At 42.3% G+C, this 23,678-nt stretch overlaps 1 protein-coding gene and 1 long non-coding RNA gene across 3 annotated transcripts in view; both read right to left on the bottom strand.

Annotated features, from left to right (window-relative positions):
- Window positions 1-23,678, bottom strand: part of NSMCE2 (NSE2 (MMS21) homolog, SMC5-SMC6 complex SUMO ligase) — a 216,756-nt gene that overhangs the window by 80,483 nt on the left and 112,595 nt on the right. The window contains exon 6 of one of the 2 annotated variants that reach the window (XM_047841706.1): window positions 19,839-20,084. The exons of the other annotated variant lie outside the window; for it this stretch is intronic. Coding sequence (XP_047697662.1) covers window positions 19,966-20,084 — 119 coding nt within the window. The 3' untranslated portion in view covers window positions 19,839-19,965. Of the gene's footprint in view, window positions 1-19,838; window positions 20,085-23,678 lie in introns of those variants that run through there. 2 annotated transcript variants of the gene reach the window in all.
- On the bottom strand, window positions 9,068-14,708 carry LOC125156070 (uncharacterized). Its single transcript, XR_007148462.1, has 3 exons — window positions 13,953-14,708; window positions 11,950-12,068; window positions 9,068-9,565 (listed from the first exon to the last, which is right to left on the bottom strand). It is a non-coding gene; the product is annotated as an uncharacterized LOC125156070 (long non-coding RNA).

Here is a 23,678-nt window from a genome sequence, read left to right as displayed (position 1 = left end):
CATGGTCTTGGAGGTCACATAGAAAGTTACAGTGAGGAATATGGAATGGAACCCTGCTGGTGGAGCTCACAGCTCATTGTGAAGATCATTTTAACTGAAGGTTATAATAAGTGTGCCCCAGAATTAGGCAAAAAAGACACGAGAGGGTTAGGGGACAGGGGACAAGGTGAGAGAGAAATTGGGGAAATTTTCACAGAAACAGCAATGAGAGTTGCATCAAAGGTCATCAAAATTTTTCCCAAACGCAGTGAAAGAAAACCACTCTTCTACGAAAAGGGAAGAGTATGTGGAACAGAAATTAAGTGTGAAGAGTTTTAGGGGCCTTTTCAGCAAAGATGTCAAAATCACACAGGACAAAGGCAGGAATGAGGAAGACAGGGGAAAAGAATGAGTCAGGGGCTGAGGTCACCTAGGATAACCTATTATTCTCTTGTTATTGTTTTTATTCTCTTCAAATTGGCCAAAACAAACTTTAAGACCAATCAAGAATAGATTCTTATTGTTAGATTCTAACCCTAGTCACTGAAACTCAACATGCATTTACCATACACAGAAAACAACCTAATTAGGCAAATAAATATTCATGAAACTGGAAATGTTATAGCCCATATGCAAAAACACTTGCCCAGCTGAAAACTGGTAGGTGACATCCAGTTAACTGAGCTTAGAAGACCTTGACTGACAAATCAGAAAGCAACTCGTTTTTAAAAGCCAGTATCATTTTCAAAAAAATATTAAATGAGCTTAAAATAAAGTCATTAAGCTGGTAGGAATTAAAAATAAATGCATGCAAAAATCTTGCCCTGAAGTTTTAAAAATCCTGTTTTGCTAACTTTAGAACCTCCTCATTTTCAGTAAATTAGTTGGAACATTTTTGTTTGTTTGTTTCATTTTCTGTTTTGAAATCTTGGATGCTTGAAGCCTTCCCTTGCGGTTGGGACCTCCAATCTGCCAGAGAGTGTGTATGGCTTAAGCTTCACTTGTATATTGGGGTGAATGAGGATGGGGTATACAGCAGTTATGCCTTTCTTAAACACAGTTTGAGACGCCCTTGTCTCAAGAGCTCTGGGAAGTCCTCTGAGAATGACATCATCACCAACGTGAATCATCTATAATATGTTCCACCTCGCGGAAGGAGAGGGACCTGAATACAGCATGAGTTAAGCTACACGGGGCAGAAGAGGCACCTGGCACGGGGTGCTTTAGAAAACGTGGGCACCTACTGGCTCCAGGCTGCCCCATCAGGAGACAGGCAGGTTGTCAAGAAACACCCACATTGGTGAGATCTCAGGATTCTAAGATTTATAGTCCAGCAACCCCACTTCATAGGGATAGAAACACAGTCACGGGAAAGGATATCAGGTGACCCTCACCTGTCATCTGAGCCAGGAATGGAGCCAGAATTAAGAAACTGGTCTCCCAACTCTACCGTTCGTTCCTAAGCCCCCTTTACTAAACTGAAAGACACACACACTTCAGGGGATGATCTGAAGAATCGCCAGCATACTGTGGTCTAAATAAAGAATGAAATAAACACCAGTTGCAACCTCAAATATGTCCATAAGCTGTAAGTCGGAAAGGTAGTTTTAAAATACGCTTTCTAATTCTTTTGAACTAAAATCAAATTTGGGACGCCGTAGGAAGGCAGTTCAAACAAAAGCTAATTTTGTTTAATGAACTAACCAGGAAGGCATTGTGAAAGTATTGTGCAACTGAATGCTTAGCTAATTACTGTGAGATCAAATAACTGTTACCATGGTTACTGCACACTGTTTTCCATAATAACTTTTATCACTTCAATAAATCTTTGTGACGCAACAAATATAAAAAGTTTACTGTAACATGACTATAATGTTTTGGAAGGCACACACTGATGACTGACCTACTGAAATTACCTTCCCATATTTGTCAGTGAACAAGGGGTGATGCCCTATCTAGTTGACTCAGTGTCAAAATGTTTCAACGGCTCCTTGAAGAAAAGTCTGTAATTCATCAGAAGTTGAATTTACCTGGTCCTGTCATCCGACAGAAAAAAAATCAGAGGGCTCTCTCAGCATCACATCTCGTCTTTGGGAATACAAATAACAGCAACCGTTTATGAAGCAGTAATTGTCAGGTTGCATGCTGGGCAGCTGACCGACGTCACCCTGTAATCTTTCCCACTCTGCTGCGGGAAGAGGATCCGGCTAGTGTCATCCAGCTCCCTCTTGGAAGACATTTCAACCCAGGTCAGTCTAGCTCCAAAGTCACTTTTCTTTCCAGCACACCACACAGCCTTATGTATATAAAGACAGACAGACAATTTCTATAATAACTGTTTTCTTGCTGCGGAGTACTGGTAAATTTGCACCGAAGTGCCATCGGAGGCTCCCTGACATAATGACTGGCTGGTCTGTTAGCTGGAATGATATCATTGCTCCACTGGAAAATGGGCCTTCCTTCCCCGGATATACTGGAGTTAAGACTTGCTTATATTCCTATTCCTGGCCCCTCCCCGCCTCCACATAGGCAGGGCTGAGTCATCTGGTCACTTTCACTTTTTGCTGTATCTTGCTTGCCCTTTTCTGTATCTAAATGCTGAGATTTCTAAGTGAAATAGTAAACATGATCTAATAAGTTAAGACTGACAATGAACATGAGTATTGAGTGCGATAAGATAAAGGAAACTGCAGATGTAGAATTCAGTTCTGCCGAGGTGAGGCTGTAGAGCCTCGGGCAGGTCGGTCACTGAGTATCTCTCTGGGTTTTCCCATCTGGAAAATGGGGCAGTAATCACCTACTAACTCACAGGGATATTACGCAGATTAATTATTTAATGTTGTTGGCGTTTTTTTTTTTGAAGATACACAGTGCTAAGTCATAATAATCATCATCAAGGTGAAATGTAAAACATACATATGATTAGAGTTATTAAAAAGCACAACCGGAAACCACTGTTGAAAGGGTATCCTACTGCAATAAAAGCAAGGATGCATCTTCCAGAACCCTGAAGCAGAAACCCTAATTCATGAACCCTGATTCATACCTATTCAGCACTGTTCCAAAGGTCTCAGTTTCAGAGAGGCCAAAAGCCATTTATTTCATGGTTGGTTTCAGAGATGAACAGGTAGGATTCATGTCCGGGACTGAATCAGCCTTGGATGACTCAGCTGCTGTAATCTCTCTCATGTTTAGAGATAGCCAAAGGCTGACCCTTCTGTCTTTTGTCCCCCACCGCCCCGGCATTTAAGCTGCAAACCTGTCCTTGACTCTCTATCCCGTCTCTTACCACCTCTTATCTTTTCCATTCAACCCGTTACTGCTACTTCCCAAATACCTCTCGAATTCAGTTCCTTCTTTCCGTGCCCACCTTAACAGTACCTTCAGGAAGACTTGTCTCCTTCCTGCCTTCCTGTCGCCAGTTTCCCCTCCTCCTTAAATCTGTCATAAGGATTTGCATAATCGCATATACTGTTTCCAGTTCATTTTTTACTTCTTTCCTTATCCTACTCTCCTCACACTGCTCTTTCTTACAGTTCCCGATGCTTACTGCTACAGTAACATCTACTACTACACGGGATTAAAATTTGTGTGCTTTGTACCAGATGCTGGTTCTGAAGAACCCCAAGGTCAGTGACTGGCCTTTACTTCAGCCTGGCACGAAGTGTGTATGTGCTCGATAAATGTTAAATGAATGACGGAGTGCATGAGCAAAAGCTTCCAGTGGACAGGTTAACCAGGTACACTGGTTAATAACTCTGTTGTGCCCTCAGCTTGGTAAAAGGCTCTTGACCGATTATTTTTAACTGCAGGTGATGACAGTAACTGATTCAGGATGTCTTGTTACGACGACTCAGTGAATTAAGTTGTCCTTTGTAATACGGAGCTACACAATTCAAGTTTGCCTGCAAGCTTTTCGATTCAGTCCGATTCCATGAACTACTGCCAAGAAGCAAACACAAAGCATAAAACAAGAGCGTTAATGATTTTGTAGAAAGCTGTGATCACGGAATGTTCACATCTATCAGAACTCCTACTATTAAAAAAAAAACCCCTCCTCTTCCAAAGTTATGTCAAGGGACAGGAAAGAAATTAATCAAGCAGTAAGTGGAATACAGAGGAAGGCCGTTTTAGGATGGGGCGGTTTTGTTTGCGCCACAGATTGAAGAGGAAAAAAATGAAAGGAAATCAGTATTTTACTTCCTTGCTCTGGAATGCTACTAGACACATAAAACCAAGTCGGCCACATGTTTAAACCGGCTTCTCTTACTCAAAGTAAAAGAGCCAAATTTATCTTCATCTATTCTGGGGAATGAGCAAAAGCAGCCATTAAGAAGCTCATATTTGGTGCGAATACAAAAGATCTCTCCCCAAATATCTGCTGATTAAAAAGATAAGTCTCTGTTGGGGTGCCTGGGTGGCTCAGTCGGTTGAGCGTCCGACTTCGGCTCAGGTATGATCTCGTGGTCTGTGAGTTCAAGCCCCGCGTCGGGCTCTGTGCTGACAGCTGGGAGCCTGGAGCCTGCTTTGGATTCTGTGTCTCCCTCTCTCTCTGACCCTCCCCCGCCCATGCCCTGTCTCTCTCTCTCTGTCAAAAATAAATAAACATTTTTTTTACAAAAAAGAACTGGACTATACAACTGAAATATTTTTTAAAAAAGATGAGTCTTTGAGATCGATACAACACAAGAGATTTAAATGTCACCTATCGATGGCAGTCTAAGGATTAAACTTCATTGGAAGTTCACACAATGGTCTTCCAACAGAATCACCTCTGATTTTAGCTTCTAACTTCCTGACACTCTCCCTCTTCTTGGATTTCGATTTTCGTTTTCTAAGCCCCAGTCTGTTCCTGCGATTACTCATTAGTTTTGGTCTCCAAGCTCCAGCACTGCGGGGCAACACCAGCCCTCCTGAAATCATTCCCTCCCTTGGCTCTGCTGCTCCTCTGGGGTCCAGCAGTCGTCCATCACAGACCGTTCAGCCTCGAGTTCCCTTCTCTTCCTAGCCAATGGATGTGTGTGTCCATGTCAGCTCTCTGTGTTGTGTCTGCTAAAACTTCAACGCTATATTGGAGTGTGCGACTTCTAAATAATTACTTTCAGCCTTCTTCTTTCTCCCAGTCCCAGGGCTGCAGCTCCAACCACCTAAAGGATATTTTAATTGCTCATCACATCACTGCTTCAAAGAAAACATGTGTGAAATGGAACACACCGTCTTTTCCTTCACTCGCAAACAGTTCCTTCTGCATTTGTGGGTAAAGATTGGCCATTCTCTAGGGCATTCATGATAAAACCTGGGGGTCCCCCCTCCTTTCTTTTTTTTAAAAATATTTATTTATTTTGGGGAGAGCACAAGCAGGGGAGGGGAGGGGAGGGGAGGGAGAGGGGCACAGAGGATCTGAAGGGGGCTCTGTGCCGACAGGCGGACGGCAGCGAGCCTGACTTGGGGCTCAAACTCAGAACCACGAGATTATGACCTGAGCTGAAGTCTGACGTGCGACTGACTGAGCCACCCACCTGCCCCTCTCCTTCCTTCCAACAACCAGTCTATATGCTGGTGACGAATGCCAATGGCCTCTGACACATGGCTTGCAGTCTACCTTTTGAATTTAGCCAACCAAAAACAGTGTTCAAAATACTTACTGCTTTAACACACGAACTAGTATCGTCCCTGCCTCCAGTTTCTTCTCTTGCCTTCATCATGACACCAGATTAAACCGTTTGCATATATAAACCTTTTTTTGGCATAGACTTTTGTTTATACCAAAAGTCTCCCGTAGTTTTAGTATCACCTGTGAGATATCCACTTCCTAGCACAGCATTCAGCTCCCTCAGCAATTTGGTCCTGACCTTGTAGTCTCACTTCTCACAATCTCCCATAAAAATACCACATGGATGGAAGCCTACAGACATGTTTGTGCTCACCAAAGGAAAGCAATAAAGAGGACAGATGTTCTGTCTGGTCCTCAAACCAAATGTTCATGGCCTTTGTTTATAAAGCAGAGTTCTTATCCGGTGAAATTCTCAGGGCCGCCGTAACAGCTAACATCACTCCTCCTCCTTCTCAACAGACACTGCAGCATAAATAATTCTAAGGTCTGTTTCCTTGCCCTCGACTCCCTTCATCTCTGATAAGACTTAGTTGCAAAAAACAAACAAACAAACAAAAACCCCCAAACTCTACCACTGCTGTCTTTTATTTTCCCTTCTATTTCTTTTTAAAAAATGTATTTATTTTGAGAGACAGAGAGAGAGAGAGAGAGAAAACTGATGGAACCACCCAGGTGCCCGTCCCTTCTATTTCTAATCTCAAAACTTCCAGTACTTTCTTTTCTTGTTCACCACCAACCCCACCCCGACCCCTCCACCAACAGGTATACTAGACCTGAAATTCTCAAGGATGCTTGTAAATTATTCAGAAGTAAGGCATGCATAAGGAAAATGATCTGTCCTTCCCAACAATATAGCAGGACCAATTGATAAGTACTTTAGAAAAACATGATCTTCAGAGAAAGACATCATTTATACCTCCCTGTAGTCCCATGCACCCTCCCGCCATAGAAGGTGAACACGGACAGTGCTGTTTGCTCATTACCATGGACTGTTTTCATTATCCAAGAAACTCACTAAAGAGCAAAGTCGGTAGGAATTTTGATTTCAGGGACATGCTGCTGAATTCCTTGTTGTTATTCTAATCACTAAATCATTCTATAATTTGAGGGTTTAAAAAAAAAAAAAACCTTCTCTCCCTCAGCTCATGTAGAATTAGCTATAGTCATACGTTCTTAATTTGAGTCACAGAATCTAGTTCTAAGCAAGGCAGGGATTTCATAGTGTGCCCCTGAGAGAAGATTCATCCAGAAATGTTTAGAAGTCAAATAACTTAAAACCATAGAGGGTACATAATTACATACTTACAGAAAAAAATATGCGGAAAGACCATGAGGGGGTAATAAAGAGACTCACATAACAGGGCTTAAAGGCAGAAGAAAAAATGAACGACGACAACAAAAGACCAACAGAGGCTCAGAGGCAAAGAAGATTAGGTATTTTAGGTAGCTGTGTGGTGTGACAGAAAGAGGCCAGAAGCCTTGCTCCAAAAGTAGGCTCTGCTATAGACAGGCGTATGATCAAGGGCATCTATCTGTGAGGCGGGCTGCATCCTGGGGGAGGTGAGGGAGGCAGCGGCCTGGGGGCCAAAGTGAAGAGAGTACACAGAAACTCACTAATCAGAACAAGTCCTATTTTAACGTGATATTCGAGCCATCAAAATGAACGCCCAAAAGAAATGCATGATGAACAAAGTAAAATTTTATGTTAGGACAGAACCCAATCCTGCACTTAACTGCCCGACTCACCTTAATCCTGGCCCTGTCAGATCCTGCGAATTTTAATTTTTTAAAGACTGCATACAAAATGTTATTTATCTTGCCTATTGACTTTTTGGCAGCCTCTTAAACTCTGCGCCCCAGGCAAGTGCCTCACTCACTTCTCCCCAGCTCTAGCCCTGCTGCTGGTCTGCGATTTCTCATCTGTGCAACGGGAACACTGAAAACACGGAACCATCACTTTCTCAGGGTTGCTGCAAAGAGTAAAGGAGATACTTGCATGGGGCAAGGGACTGGAAGAGGTGAGGACATTTAAAAAATATTGTTATTACTTTAGGAAGAATGGAGTCACGAGGCAGAAAGATGGCCCAATAAAACTCCCAGGAGGTAACTGTGGCCAGCTGTCCCGCTCCCCTCTCCTCTCCTGTGCCAGTGCTCTCTGGGCCTTTCGGTCTCTTCCGTGGTTCTCAAGTGGCTTCAAAGAAGAGCCTGCCCCATCCTGTGCCAGGCCGCATGGGCAGGTAGGTGCCACTGCGTGTAACAGACACAGAGAGGACTCAGCAGAGGGTATACCCGAGGTAGCTTCTTGGAATACTGATTGTATCCATTCTTCGGAGAATTATTTTTTGAAAGGGACATGAATAGAGTAGAAAATCTAAAACAAAACAGCCAAGATTAGAACAGAAACTCCAGGCCAAGAGACACATGAAAAGATGTTGGGGGAGCCTGGGTGGCTCTGTCAGTTAAGCGTGGGACTCGACGCTGGATTTCGGCTCAGGTCATGATGTCACGGTTTGGGAGCTCGAGCCCCGTGCTGGGCTCCACGCTGACAGCGCAGAGGCTGCTTGGGATTCTCTGTCTCTCCCTCTTTCTCTGTCCCTCCGCTGCTCGTGCCCTCTGTCTCTCATAATGAACAGATAACTAAACATTTAAAACAGAAAAGATGCTCAACATCACTAATCATGAGGGAAATGCAAATCAAAACCATGAGATACTGCCTTATACCCGTCAGAACAGGTGCCTTCGAACAGGAATAAGATGTGTTGGTGAGGATGTGGTGAAAAAGGAACCCCCATGCACTGTTGGTGGGAATGCAAACTGGTGCAGCCATGGTGGAAGAGAGTATGGAGGCTCCTCAAGAAATTAAAAACAGAGATACCCCAGGATCCAGTTATTCCACTACTGGGTATCTGCCCAAAGAAAACAAAAACACTAATTTGAAAAGATAGGTGTGGGGCGCCTGGGTGGCTCAGTCGGTTAGGCGTGGGCTTTGAGCCCCGCATCGGGCTCTGGGCTGACAGCTCGGAGCCTGGAGCCTACTTCGGATTCTGGGTCTCCCTCTCTGCCTCTCCCCCACTTGCACTCTTGTCTCTCTCTGTATCTGAAAAATAAGTAAATGTTAAACAAAATTAAAAGAAGAAAAGATATATGCACCTCTTTGTTTACTGCAGCATGATTTACAATAACCAAGATACTGAAGAAGCCCACGTGTCCACTGATAGATGAACTGATAAAGAAGACACGGTGTATATATATCCAACGGAGTGTTACTCCAATGGAGTGTTACTCAGCAATAAAAAAGAATGGGATCTTGCCATTTGTGACCACATGGATGCCTAGAGCATATTATCCTAAGTGAAGTAAGTCAGACAAGGACAAACACCGTATGATTTTATTTGCATATGGACTCTAAAACACAAAATGAAACAAACGAAAAAGCTGAAACAGACCCATAAATACAGAACAAATTGGTGGTTGCCAGAGGGGAAGGGAGTGAGGGGCTGGACAAAATGGGTGAAGGGGCAGTGGGCGGGGGGGGGTGGGGGGGGCGATCCGGGCTTCCAGTTACTGAATGCGTAAGTCACGAGGATAAAAGGTACAGCACAGGGAACACGGTCAGTGGCAGTGTAACAGCGATGCATGGGGACAGATGGCGCCTACACCTGAGATGAGCATACAGCATAATGCAGAGCTGCTCAACCACTGCTGTATATCTGGGACTAACGTGACACTGTGGGTGAACTATACTATAATAAAATAAAACAAATCAAAAAGCTTAGGAAAAACCGAAACGAAGACAAGAAGCTTCAGTGAAACTTCCCATTTGTTGCGGGCCACTTTGGACCATGCCTCAGACTTCCTGGGAGCAAGTCCTTCTCTGTCTTTTAGGGCTTCTCTAGAAAGAGATCAGGCACTCCTGTGGGGCATCCGTCACAGTCCTGGTTATTCTGGTCCATGTGTTCATCTGACAAACACCTAGAACACCCAGTTATATGTCACACACTGGAAATCTGGAGATGGATAAAGTATAGCTTCTATCTTCAAGAAGCAATCTGGGGGCACCTGGGTACCTCAGTAGGTTAAGTGTCTGACTTTGGCTCAGGTCATGATCTCACAGTTCATGGGATCAAGCCCCACGATGGGCTCTGTACTGTCAGCACAGAGCCTGCTTCGGTTCCTCTGTCCTCCTCTCTCTCTCTCTGCTCCTCCCCTGCTCATGCGCGCTCTCTCTCTCTCTCTCTCTCTCTCTCTCTCTCTCTCTCAAAAATAAACATTTTTTTTTATATATAAAAAAACCATCTGGGATTATCAGAGTATCAGAAGAGCTCTATACGGCAGGCTGAGGCTTCTATTTATTCAAAACATTTTTAGTGAGTCTGTCATTAGGCACTGTTCTAGGCAATGGGAAATAGCAGTGAGTGTAACCCAATAATCTCTCTGTAATGTAGGACTGATATTTCAGAGCAATTCTTGAGTTAGTCCAAAACTGGGTTTGCTCTAGGAAGGGTTTCACCTGTCGTCTCCTCCCAGAGCATCAGTGCGGTAGACCCAACACTTAGCAGTGTGTCAAACGTGAAGCTAGAAGTAATTTTTTAGTTTCCTCACAAGATGATCTCTTCCATGATCCAAAAGGGATACAAGGGATATCTAAAAGACAGGGCCCCTGGAAACATTATAGGGCCAACTGGACATCTCTGTACAAGTTCTTAGAAAGGTGCAATTAAGGTAATGATTTATATTTGGCCACTTTGAAGACAGATGCCATCTTATCCCTTATGCCTCTCTCTGCCCACTTAGTCTGAGCACTTAACCAATACTTGTTGATTTCATGCAGTGTAATACTTGCAAATATGTTTTACCAGCTATAGGCATCACTCCCACAGTGACATCTCTAGAAACTCTATGCCCCATGGATGGCAGATAAGGTAGTGGCACATGTGGAAGAAACGGTTTAAGGCTGTCCATCATCTACACACCGATCTGGTTCCGGAGAACAATAAAAACGTACTCTTCCTTAATCCTGTCCAAAGCGGCAAGAAAATGGTCCAAACCACTATCACGGTCACGAGATTACCACGTCTTTACGCCATGCCTGATAATTTTCAAATCTCTCTCAAAATCACTATTTCATTTCATTACTTTATTATTACTATCTTATTTCATCTCATCACTATTTCACTATCACATCAAAGCCATGAAGTAAAGAGGGTGAGCAAGAGGATTTCAGTGATGAGGAAACAGTCACAGAATCGGCCTCACCTAAAGTCCCACAGATTACCAGGGAGTTTAAGAAAGCACCTGGACCCCCACTGTAGCGTTCACACCATCACAACCAGCCTGTGCAGCTATTAGAAGCATTGACTGCTCAAGTTTCAAAGCGCCTGGCAAAGAACAGGCACAAATACGGGCTTCCATATATACTTCTGTTACCCCCGTGTCTACAGCAGTATGCGAGGAATTAATACATGAACAATGAATGGATGAATAATAACGAACAGATGCATGAGGGGCCCGCAAAACTGAAGGAAGGTCTGATTCGTACTTGAGCTATACAGATAGCAGCTTTCACAGAATTACAAAAGACTGATTTCACAAATGGTTTTCAAAAGCTTCTGAGTTGCTTTTATAAGTTGCCTTACCTGACTGGCTGTAAAGCTAAGTAGGTGAATTTCCCTGACCTATTTTCAAAGCTAATCTTTAAACCCCATGCTTACAAAATCATAAGGACCAAATATTTGTTCTGAGAAGACATATAATGGCTCAGGCAAGAAGAAATTTAAAGAGTAAGTACCGATTAAATTCTCAGAATTGAAGATACTAATAAAAGAGCTGTATCAAAAGGCCTCATGTGTGATGAACCTCCAATGAGAGCTTTAGCTGCTATTTCTCAAAAGCTACTCAAGTCACAAGCCCAAATGCATAAGAACAGTAAGAGCAGAGGACAGAAGCTAAATTAAAAAAGCAAAAAAAAAAAAAAAAAAAAACAAAACAAAAACCTATGTCTCCATAAACAGTAAAAGCCTATGATACTGGATCCAGACTACACATGAATATTAAGTGCCGTTTTCTGGTAGGAAAGAAAAAAAGTCTAGCGTTTCCAACCTTCCAAACTTGACCACCTTCGCACTCTCTCCCTAGATGAATGAAGCTGGGGTTCAGCCTGCATAAACTCGCTCTTGCACACCATCCAGCCCAAAAGTGTCCACATAAATGTTACACAACAAACTAGGTAAGTCCACAGAAAACTGCAGGTAAGGACAGGAATTCTGTGATAACTACGGAGTACTTTGGTTGATTCACAAAACAGTGATTTTTCTCCCCTTCGTTACTGAAATGTTAAGTACCAGGCGTTTCTTTACCAGGGCTATTGCATGCTTTTCTCTGTAGGCTCCGTTCAACACATGGTGCTCCTCTGCACACACACAAGATCATTCATCTGTGGGATGCGGTGGCCATGTTTTGTCTTAAAATATCTGTGCTGTAGGGTATATTGGGAAATAAACATTTAAATCATGATAGTAGATAAAGGGGCTCACCTAGATCTAAATCCTCATTTTGGAAAGGAAATTCAAGCCCAGAAAGTGAATTATCCCTGGTTCATTACCAAACATGTGAAGGAACCAAAAGGACTCGAATCCAAATCTGCTGAGGGAAGCAGGCAGAACGGGTGGGATGCACACAAGTGCAGTCGTATGTTATATACATGTGCAGTCATATACATACAATATACACTTAGACCAGTGCATCAAAGCAACCTGTCCCAAACTGTAATCATCTTTTTGCTACAGTGCTATTTTGATGGAGTCCTGCTACTCAGATGACTTCATCTTTGATTTTAACCCTCCTGGTTCTATTCTGAAACATGCATTTTCACACTGGGCTGACACCACTGACTTAGCCCGAGGAATCAGACTCTCTCAAAATCACATTCAGGGGCCCACTCCCTTCCACCCCACTCCGACTTCCACAGAGAAATCTCCTTCCATATTCCTTGACTTGAAACCCCAAACCGAGAGTAGTGTTGTAGGATGCATTCTAGCTCTGGCTTTGACACTGACATTGGCCTCCGGAAAGTCACTGACACGTTCTGGAACATTTTTAATGAATTATTTCTTGAGCAACTTTCATGGTAAATATTATGTATCTGGCACTGAACTAGATACTTTATATATAGTATAGTAATAACGCATTTCTTTTTTTTTAATTTTTAAAAAACGTTTATTTATTTTGAGAGAGAGAGAGAGAGAGGCAGAGAGAGAGGGAGACACAGAATCCAAAGCAGGCTCCAGGTTCTAAGCTGTCAGCACACAGCCCGATGCGGGACTCGAACCCACAAGCTGAGAGATCATGACCTGAGCCGAAGTCAGATGCTCAACTGACTGAACCACCCAGGCGCCCCTTTCAAAAAAATTTTTAATGTTTATTTATTTTGACAGAGAGAACAATGAATTTTCTAAAAGCGATGGGCACTCTGGGATATGATCTCACCAGATCCTCTTCCCCTTCCCCTAAGGATGGTACAAGTATTCTTTCTATTTCACAAATAAGGAAGCCAAGGCTTAGTTCTCACTTGATTCTTCCTATTTGAAAGTAGAGGATCCTGAGGCTTTAAGAATCCTCACCCAGAACCTGCCTAACATAACTAGCTTACTAGTGACTAGCCACTAGTGGCTAGGAGGTGGCGGGACCAGGATTCGAGCCCATGTCTAGACAACCTGAGTCCACCATGGTGGACGTCGTGAGGCACCTTCCAGATGCTCCTCAGGAATGAAAACAGCCAGAGGGCTGTGGCCAGCAAGACCTCTGCTCCCAGCCCCCTTTGGAGACCACTTTAGTTAAAAGAGAGTTCCTTGGGATGTCTGGGGTGGCTCAGTTGGTTGAGCATCCGACTCTTGATTTCGGCTCAGGTCATATCTCACAGGTTGTGGGGTCGAGCCCCGCAACTGGCTCTGTGCTGAAGGTGTGGGGCCTGCTTGGGATTCTCTCCTTTGCCCTCTGTCCCTCCCCTGCTAGTGCGCTCTCTCAAAATAAACAAACATCAAACACACACACACACAGTCACCTCACTCAAGACCATGCCCCTTCCGAGAGTTGACTGGCATCTGACGGCTGCTCAAAGAGGTATAAGGGCCTGGCTTTATTTTCCCAACTCAGGAACAGCTCTGAAGGGTCATCCACCTTCAGAACTCCCTGCAGGGTCTGCTGACGCTTCTGCTGAGATTGTATCATCAGCTTGACTTCTCTCTCTGCCCAATCCTCCTCCCTTCCCTTCCCTTCCCCAGGTGTTGATCCCAAGATCACTCCCTAGCAAACTTTTGCATCTCAACCTCCACCTCAGAATCGGCTTCCCAGAACACCCAACCTGCGGTATCTGGGTTCTTTCCACTTTACCAGGCTGCTGCCTCAGCTGCTTCATCTGTAAAAGGGGGGGTTGGTTTAGATGAGTCCCATTTAGCTTCGGCTCCCAGACTACAGTGTGGCGTAGCTGAAAAAAGTGAAAAGTTACAAGATCTGGTTTCTATTTTTATTTCAGCCGCTTACTAGCAGTATGACCTTAACCCCAGAGATTCACTAACATTATCTACCCTGTCTTTCTCTCAGGGTTGTTGAAAGCATCAATTTATAAACTATAAAGCTTGTATTAAGATAAGCCCTATTTTCATGAGGATTATTACTGTTAAATTTGTGGGAGGAGGAGAGCAACAAGGGATGAAAATATGGCTTTCTATGATTCTGGGGAGACCCAAACAAGGTCCTTGGTACCCTGCTGCAAGGCCAGTGGCTGCCCTTGCCCAGAGGGAGCCCCCAACTCAACCAGGGTCCACATCGTTGCTCTGAACATCAGGAATCCGTCCCGACTGGTGCAGGACTCTCACTTCCTCTTTACAAAGCTCTGTGAGAAAGCCAGAAGCCGCTGGGGGCCATTGGTCAGGCGTATCCCCACAATGCTTTGTACAAAAGATACGTCAGGTATTCTCTTCCAAATAATTCCCTTCCGTGTGTCACCTCTGGCCACCGAATAAAAGGAAGTCCCATTACCTCTCTCCTTTACCCCAACGTCTTACTCTTTGGCATTTTCTCATCTGTGGCTTTTCTCATTCTTGATTCCTTTCCAGATCTTTTCTATTTTGCCTTTGGGAATCCTGATGTCATTACTAAAAACAAAACAAAACAAAACAAAACAAAAAAAAACAAAGCAAATCATTCCCCAGCTTTACCCAGAGTGCTCTATCGCCTTGCTGTAAACAAAACATCGTTCTTCCTGGAGGCTCTGCTTCCTTCTCTGTGGAAACTGAAGATCATGGTTGAGACTGCACATTTTCCCCACTTCTGCAGCCAAAGGGGCCAGTTAAGGGGGGGGGGGAGGAGTGGGTTGGAGATGAGGGCATTCCCTTGGATAAAATCAACCATGCAGACGGTTGCTAGTACAAAACTATCATTTCCAACATCGTGGGGGCCTTCAGGGTCTCCTGCCATCCCGCTCGCCCACTGCTAGCCAGTCCTTGCTTGCACTTCTTTAAAACGTTACTCTAAAACAAGTCCCTCTCTTCCATGCAGCTATTAATCCCACTTTGCTCCCTTCTCTCGGTGCACAAACTTGTCTGTTTCACAGAGAAAAATAAAGTCCATCAACTCTGATCTTCAGTTTCCCGTCCTCCTCCTATAAAGTTACATCCATCTATACCCACCCTTCCTGTATTCCTCCAATCTCAAAGGACTGCCCTCGATCCTATGCCCTTCTGTCTCCAGGCAGATGTTACTGTATGAATCACATCTTCTTACTCTTCTCTCTCCAACCACTTCCTTTTACTGGCCTCAGTTCCTCGGCTCATAAAAGCATTTACATCTTCCATCCCGCCGCCCCCAAGCCACCACCATCACTACCACACCTTCTCATGCCCTGTGTTCTTCTCCAGTTGGTCTCCATTCCCTCGGCTACATGATCGGCGTCTACTTTCCAACTTCCCATTCACTCACCCATTTGTCCAGCCTGGCGAAAGTCAGAAATGTGTTCTCATCTATCCCTAGCTTACTGGACTGGTTACTTACATTTGACACAAAAGATTTACTGCCTACCTGAAACGACTTATTTGGTTACTGTGACAACTCCTTCGTTCTCCTGGAACTTCTCGTATCGTTCTTTTCCAAATCTTTTATGAGCTCCTTTGACCACCTTTTATTTATTATTTGTAATATTTATTTATGGGAGACAGAATCCCAAGCAGGCTCCACATTGTCGGTGCAGAGCCCGACGTGGGGCTCGAACTCACAAACCACGAGATCGTGACCTGAGCTGGACACTCAACCGACTGAGCCACCCAAGCACCCCCCCACCCACCCCGTGCCTTTGACCACCTTTTAAATGTCAGGGTACTACTCTCAGGGTTTTATCTTCCATTCTCTTTCTCATTCTTCTCCTGAGTGAGCTCATTCAACAATAATTCCAACTGTCAACTCTATGACAGTATCTGTCCCAAATCTTTATTTGTAGCTTAAATCTCCTCTAGTTTTTGACTTTGCTTTAAATTTCCTGTTGCCCCCTTCTGGTGGCACCTGCATCCAGCCGGTCACCCAACTTAGAAACCGGAAAGTCTTCCTTCACTTTGTCCTTTCTCTCCCAGTTAGTTACTAAACATTATCTTCTTACCTCATACTTTCTTTCTGAACCCCCTAAATATTTTTTGAATGTGTTTTCTTTCGCTCCTCCCGATCACTGCACTGTTAACGCAGTGTCATTGTCCTTGCCTGAACTACTGCAGTGGTCACCTAACCCTAGGAAGGGTTCGTACCCTCAAAGTCCACTTGGCCTACAGTTCCACAGAAGGATCCATCTAAAACACCAATGTGACCAGATGGCTCCCTCCAACACTACCTGAGGCAATACCACCACCACCAGACTGACTGAACACGATATGCCTTCACTTAGCGTACAAGGACCTCCAGGACTCAGACTCTGCTAATCTCTCGGGCTACATCAATCAGTGCTTCCCATCTCCGACGTTATGCTCCAGCAACCCCTAAGGGTCCCTAATTCCTCATGTCCATCATGCCACTTCCCGCCTCTGCTTCTGATCACACGGTTGTCCCTTCTGCCCAGAGCACCTCACCCTCCGTCCCCCCCCCCCCCCAGCCCCCCACCTGGCTAACTCTTCCTCAGGACTCCGTTCACTTGTGCTCTCATTGAGGAAGTCTTCCTTAATGCAGAAGGATTACCCGTCTCTTGGCGGTGTTCTGGGGATGCCCCGTACATATTGCTGCCGTTGTAACTCTACGCTGCTTCAAAATTGCTTGTTTATGTGACTACCTCCTTGCTCCACCAACAGAACCTGGGGACCTGACACAACAGTCGCTTATTCTGTTCAGGAATCTGCAATTTGGGCAGGGCTCCGTGCGCATGGCTTGTCTCTGTTCCACACAGTGTCAGCTGGTACAGCTCTCCCAGGGCTGGAAAATCTACTTCCAAGATGACTCACTCACTGTGCTGACGAGCAGGTGCTGGCTGCTAGTTCCTCTCTGCCAAGGTCTTTCCACAGGGCAGTTTAGGCTTCTTCACGGCATGGTAGCAAAGTTCCAAGAGTGAGTGTCCCAAGAGACAGGAAGTGGAAGCTGATAGTTGCTTAAGGCCTAGGCCCAGAAACTGAACAAACCTTCTGCCACCGTCTCCTGTTGGGCAGGCACAGAGCCCAGATTCAAGGGGAGAGGGCACAGCCCCATCAACCGATGGGAGGAGTGGTCAAGAGCTTTGGGAGCCATGTTTTAAAAGCATCACATTCCCCTACTGGACTGCGTGAGTCACGGAGTCACAGACATGGCATGGACCTGCTCGGCGAATGGGTTCATTCCTGGACCAAACTGCCTACACAGAACTTCACAGTCGCAGTCAGTCATTTGCACCACGGAGATTCTATTCCAGACAAGTCGGCCCCATCAATTAGCAAAAGGATGAAGGCCCAAAGGAAATGAGACTTAAAGTCTTATAGTAGTTTAAGAATGGGAGGGCTTTATGAGCTAATCAAATTCTAGTCCTTCATTTTGCCAAACAAAACACAAAAACAAACTCAAAACTTGAGGCACACAGAGAAAAAAACAGAGCAAAGAATCTTTGTGGGTCAGTTATACAAAAAAATAGCAATGATTCAGAATTTGTGACATATGGGAAGTGCATCCTATTTACACGCTCAGCTTTTTTGTTTTCTTTTAGCAAGCCAGAGCTAATTAAACCCAAGAACCTGCATGATGAGTATCGTTAAATTTTCTTTCTCTTAAAGGGCACACTATTTACTTTTGCAAATTGGGTCCTGTTTACAGCTATAGTTGTAATTTGATTACTTGATGATGCACTGTATGTCTTGGTAATATATTTTGTGGCACAGTGATGACTCAAATACTACGCATTGACATGCATCTAGCCATTAAACAGAATATGAAAGAATGCATAAGACCTCATTCAGTTATTAGACATCTTTAAACATGACTGAATCACACAGACAACAGAGGTATCTGACTTTGAATCATTAAATGTAATTATTAAAGTCAAAGGAAATGAAATAATGTGACATCAGTGAGGATCAGACTGCAAGCCTAATTCCAAAAGTAAATCTTGACTAAATAAAAAACTAATAATAAATTAGTTTGCTGAATTCAGACAGACACCTCATTATAGCTTTAGAAGCACACACTTAAACAGACCTGAAAATATTCAATCTCTTCTAGGCTTTCTGAGGAGCTTCCAAAACACTAGATAATCTATTTAAAAAAAAAAAAATTGGTGGGATTTGTCAATTAACTGAATACATCATCGCATTTTATGAAGAAAGTAAAATGGGTTTTCCCCAAAAGAATGAACTTTTTTTTCTCGGAATTCTTCTTGTGTGGCAGAACATTTAGGAAATGTAATTACCTTGTAAATTAGACTGCCTATATGACTTCACTTTAAGCAATCTGGAGGAAGGGGCACATTAATTTGGCAATTCCATAATACAGATAAGTCGGACGGAATGCTGCTTTTATAAGACAAACTAAAAGATATATTTATAACATAATCTGCACTACCTACCCAATGTTTATGCAGCTACCCTTGCCCAGTATAACATCTGAGAAATTGAAAAATCTCCTAGAACAGATTAAAGTGGAAAGTGAATAAAATTGCAATTGAAATCTGAGAAATTGAAAAATCTAGAACAGATTAAAGTGGAAAGTGGATAAAATTGAAATTGAAATCTGAGAAATTGAAAAATCTCCTAGAACAGATTAAAGTGGAAAGTGAATAAAACCCCACTTTATTTAAAAAGTGGGGTTAATAAGAATAACTTTCAGATGGTGAAGCTGTAATCAGCTAATTTATGAAAATAACTGTTATAGTGTCTAATACAAACAGGTTCTCAATAAATGGTTCTTTTATTGCTGTTATTAGTGAGATCCTTTTCTGTCCAAGAGCTTAAGTTGGGAATTTGGAATCACTGTCCCTTAGTACTTCCTTGAGCTCCACATCTACGCAGGCACCAAATGTTACCGATTCTTCTTAAAGAACTATCATTCTTTCCATTGTGTGAAAAATTGAATTTTCTTCTCTTTGCATGGGCATTTAAACACATTCAAGCCTCTCCCAGTTAAAAATTGTGGTCTTCCCGCTGGAGCCCATAATAGAATTTTCCACTGTGTCAAGTACCTCAGAAAGATTTGTTTTCTTTTTGAAAAGATGTACATATTTCTTAAATTCATTTCTGGGCATTTTATGTATTATGTTACTAATGAGGATAATATTATTTGCTTATTTATTTTGTCCTTCCCCCCATCACACTTTCTAAGGGTATGGCTGGTGAATAAGATACCTATTGACATTTGTCTATTCTGTTCTGTAGCTATCTTACTCCACTGTTAATTATTTGCACTTTTAAATTATGGAAATAACACATTTTTGCTATCAAAACTTTGATATACATACAAATAAATATTTAAATCACTGGTAATCCCACCATCAATAGTTGTGTATATTTCCTTTTGGCTTCTTTTCCAAAAATGAGATGTTGCACATGCTGTTTTATTGTAATATATATAGACATTTAGGCTATGTATGTATGCTAACATTAATGTTATCATCAACATTATTATCAGCTGTGAGCATAAATCTCATTTAAAGATCAGGATTCAGATAAATTTAAAATATGAAAACTAATAAATGGCTGGAAGAGACCTGACAAAAATAAATGAGAATTATAAGAAATTATAGCTATAACAACTTCAGACAAACCTGAATTTGAGAGAATACGAGTGAAAAAAGTAAAAGTGGGTTACTTTTCATTAGTAAGTGTTTACACTTATTACAATAAGGAAATCACGGACTTTTTACGCTATAAGCATTTCCACATTTCTTATTAATAGAGATACACTAAACTTACTTTGAAAAATAGAAGGATACACTGAAATTCACTGGTATCATGAGATGGCAACAGCACTTCAGGCCTTTTCAGAAAAGTAACACGGCTAGAAAAATCTGGGAGGATACAGAAAGGCAAGCTGTTTTCGAAAAACATCTTGTGAACACCTTAACACGTCCATACCAATAAGCAAACCTATAAAAGCGTTTCTCAATGCTTTTAAAGTCCATGCCACCTTTAAATAAGCTTACAAATCCTAAGCTTAAAATACTAAAATAATGGCAGATTTGGGGGGAAACATTTGCTTAAAAAGAATGTAAGCCTTGACTGTTCTTGCTTGCTGGAATCTTCTGCCTCCCAGCCTCAGTGGCATGGAAAAGAGAACTAAACGTGGGCCATGCTAAGCACACTGCTATTGCTTTCATAGTCACAAATGGAAAAAAACAAAACAAAACAAAAAACAGCCTTGCAAATGTATTTTGATGAAAGGAGTGACATTCAAAGTCCACTCCTTTGTTTTGGGGTAAACAGGGGAAATCTTTTACACAAAAATTCTTCAGAGTGATTTTTCTGGAAGTTATTTTGGCAACTGAAACTTGAATTCCAAACACTCGCCAGAGATCTGGCAAAGATTGGATGTAGGTGACAAAAGGATCCCTCAAAGGCTCCCAGAGGATCTTTAGCTGCAAACTGGGAAGCTCTCACCCAAATTTACTCTTCAGACAGATTAAATTTTTCCCCTACCTGGATTCATCATCAGAAATCTGTTTTTTGAGAACTTTAGTAAGTCAGAAAATTAAGAGACATGTTTGGTACAGCTTAAGGGATATTAGGAAAGCAGACTCTGGCACCAGATGGGGTTTGAATCCCGGCTCTTCCAGTGATTAGCTGGGCGCCCTAGGGCAAGCTTGAGACCTTTCTGTGCCTCTGAGCTTTACCTGGAAAATATGGAAAGTACTACATGTAACTACTTCAGATGACTGTTTTGAGTACTACGTGAGGGAATACATGTAAAGCATCAGAACAATGCCTGGCAAGTACCAAGCACTTGAGAAAGTTAGTCTTATTGGTACAGCTGGACTTACGGATCAAGTAATGATGTTGCGTTTACCCCCTAGATATTTCGGTTCTTTTCAGATAAAAACCTCCAAATAAAGCTTGCAAACATGTTATGCTTCGTTGAATGTTTGCGAGTTTAAAGTAGCTGTTTTTGCCCTTATTGTCTCAGAAGCAATGCAACATTATCCTTCAGGCTATAAGTCTTCCTAAGCACTTTTACTTCTGACATGACTAAAAAGGTCTAACAGGACATAACGTAGCATAAATAATCACTGTTTATTTCTTTCCACAGTTTGGTTTCAATTTTTAACATTAAACTCTTCAATTCATCTGGAATGTATTTTAATGTAAAGTATAAACTGGGGATTTAAAACAGGGTTATTGAAACATTAGCCAATGGTTCCAAAGATTTTTCGTGGGTAAGCCAACTTTCCCCCACTGACTTGAAATCAATCACACAGCCAAATCTTACGTGTGCTTATTACAACAGTTGTCTATTTATTGTTGTTCTCCTACTGGAACTAAGTTTCACAAAGAAAGGGAGCTGGTTACTTGGGTTCATCGTTGGATCACCAGAGTACTGCTTGGATGAGAGGAAGACAAAAGGCTTTCATCCCGTTTTAATTTTATTAATTATTATTATTTTTGTTTTTAGGGAGAAAGAGAGCGTGCAAACAGGGGAGAAGGGCAGAGGGAGAGAGACAGAGAATCTGAAGCAGGCTCCACCCCCAGGTGGGGCTCACTCTAACGACCCTGAGATCATGATGTGAGCCAAAATCAAGAGTCACATGCTCAACGGACTGAACCATTCAGGCGCCCCAAGGCTTTCCTCTTTTGACCCCTCAGTGTGATTACCACCTTACTGATTTCTAAGGACAAGCAAATGCTACATTATCAAAACAAATCTGAACTGATCACTGGTACTCTTTCTTTCAGTGAGCTGGTGGTTTTCATTTGCTAATATCAGACCGAAGACTTCAAACATTTGATTTTAAGTGACAGTGTTCGTAATTCTGGAGAAAAAAGAAAAAAAAAACCCACAGAATTTGGTCATAGCCATTCTAGTTTCATAAAACAAACAGGGAAGTTTTCCATATTTTTCTGTGCTTTGAAGTAGCATTAGAAAGCACAGGAAATATCTGCTCTTTTCAGATCTGACAGAAATGACTGATAAATAGGTCTAGAATTTGCATTTTTGAGGAGGAATCTTTCTTTTAGTCTGATTTTTGCCCATTTTAGCCATTTAGAGTCAATTTTTGAAGAATTTATTTTTGGTCATTCATTTTATAGATTGAATTTATGGTCATAGGGTTAAAAATATTATTCTTTTCAAATATTGTTTTTTAAAAAAATTCCCTCTGCATCTGTGGTTATATACCTTTTTTTTTTTTTTTTAACCTGTGACTCTGGATCACATTATGGTTGGATTTTTAAAAAAATCAATTTGAATACTTGTCTTTTAACAGAGTAGGGTAGTTATGTTGCGCGGTAATGAATATGTTCAGTTTCAATTTAAACTATACTCTGCTTTTTAATGCCTCCAAATTGTTTTCTCCTTACCACTCTCCCGGTCCCTTAGCCATATTAAAAGGTCTCCCCCAACTCTTGGCCAATCAAGAAACTTTCCATCCCATTTCTACGCTAGCCCTGCTTCACTCACAGCTTTCTTCATTTCTCTCATTTCTTATTTCTTTACAGAAGCCAATAGTAAGATAGCATGGAGTCTCTTGGCACTCCTATATCTTCCTTCTGCCTGCCAAACTGTCGAAGCATTTTTATAATTGTAGGTCCCTGTTATTATTAGTCTGTTACATTCATTTTTTGAGGGATCCTTTATCGTTAGCATAACGATGGCTCACTACTTAATGGATAACTGTTATTCATAGTTAATTCCATACCACTTAAGAAAAATTCTATTACTATTCTTCCCTTCATTGAGTTTAATTTATTCTAATTACTTGCTTGGCTCTAGCATGTCTTTGCATTTTTGTTTGTTTTTCAGGACAAGTACACAAGTGGGATGTTTTGCAAGTCGTTCAATGTCAAAGATGATCTTTTTGTGCCCTTCCAATGAAAGCAATGACGCCCCAGCTGGCTGTAGAATTGGAATAACAGCACTCTCCCGCTAACGTCTAATGTGACGCGCCACTGCTTTCCTCACACAAACTTGGTAGGTGACTGGGCACAAATTTATTCTCCTTTTGTGGACATCTTCTCCTTCACCCCACCCTATCCCATCCCCACACATCGGGATGCTTACAGTTTATTCCTTTTTTAAGTATAACAATTATGTCAGAATACATTTAAAAGAGGATTTTTCATCATTATTCTTTTTGTTAATAACTGCTTTACTGAGATACAATTCATATAGCATAAAATATCTTCATTATTTTTTGCCAGCCACCTCTGAGCCCTTTGATGTGAAGATTCACGATTCCCTTCAGCCAAAGTGGAGTCTGACCGTGTGAAGTTTAATATGTGAGCTCAGGCTACGCTCTTGAACCAGAAGCCTACCCACAACCATCCTGAAGCTGACTGTTGCTGCCACACTGCCATTCCTCCCTTCTGTTCCCCGGGCTCCACCTTGGAACAGGCATTACGTTCTTTATACTCTTTGGCTTTCTCATCAGATTCCTCTTCTTTCTCCACGG

Source organism: Prionailurus viverrinus, chromosome F2 (genome assembly GCF_022837055.1).
Source record: "Prionailurus viverrinus isolate Anna chromosome F2, UM_Priviv_1.0, whole genome shotgun sequence".
Classification (NCBI taxonomy): domain Eukaryota; kingdom Metazoa; phylum Chordata; class Mammalia; order Carnivora; family Felidae; genus Prionailurus; species Prionailurus viverrinus.
Note: the sequence above shows the minus strand (reverse complement) of the source record. Positions and strands in the feature narration are given on the sequence as shown.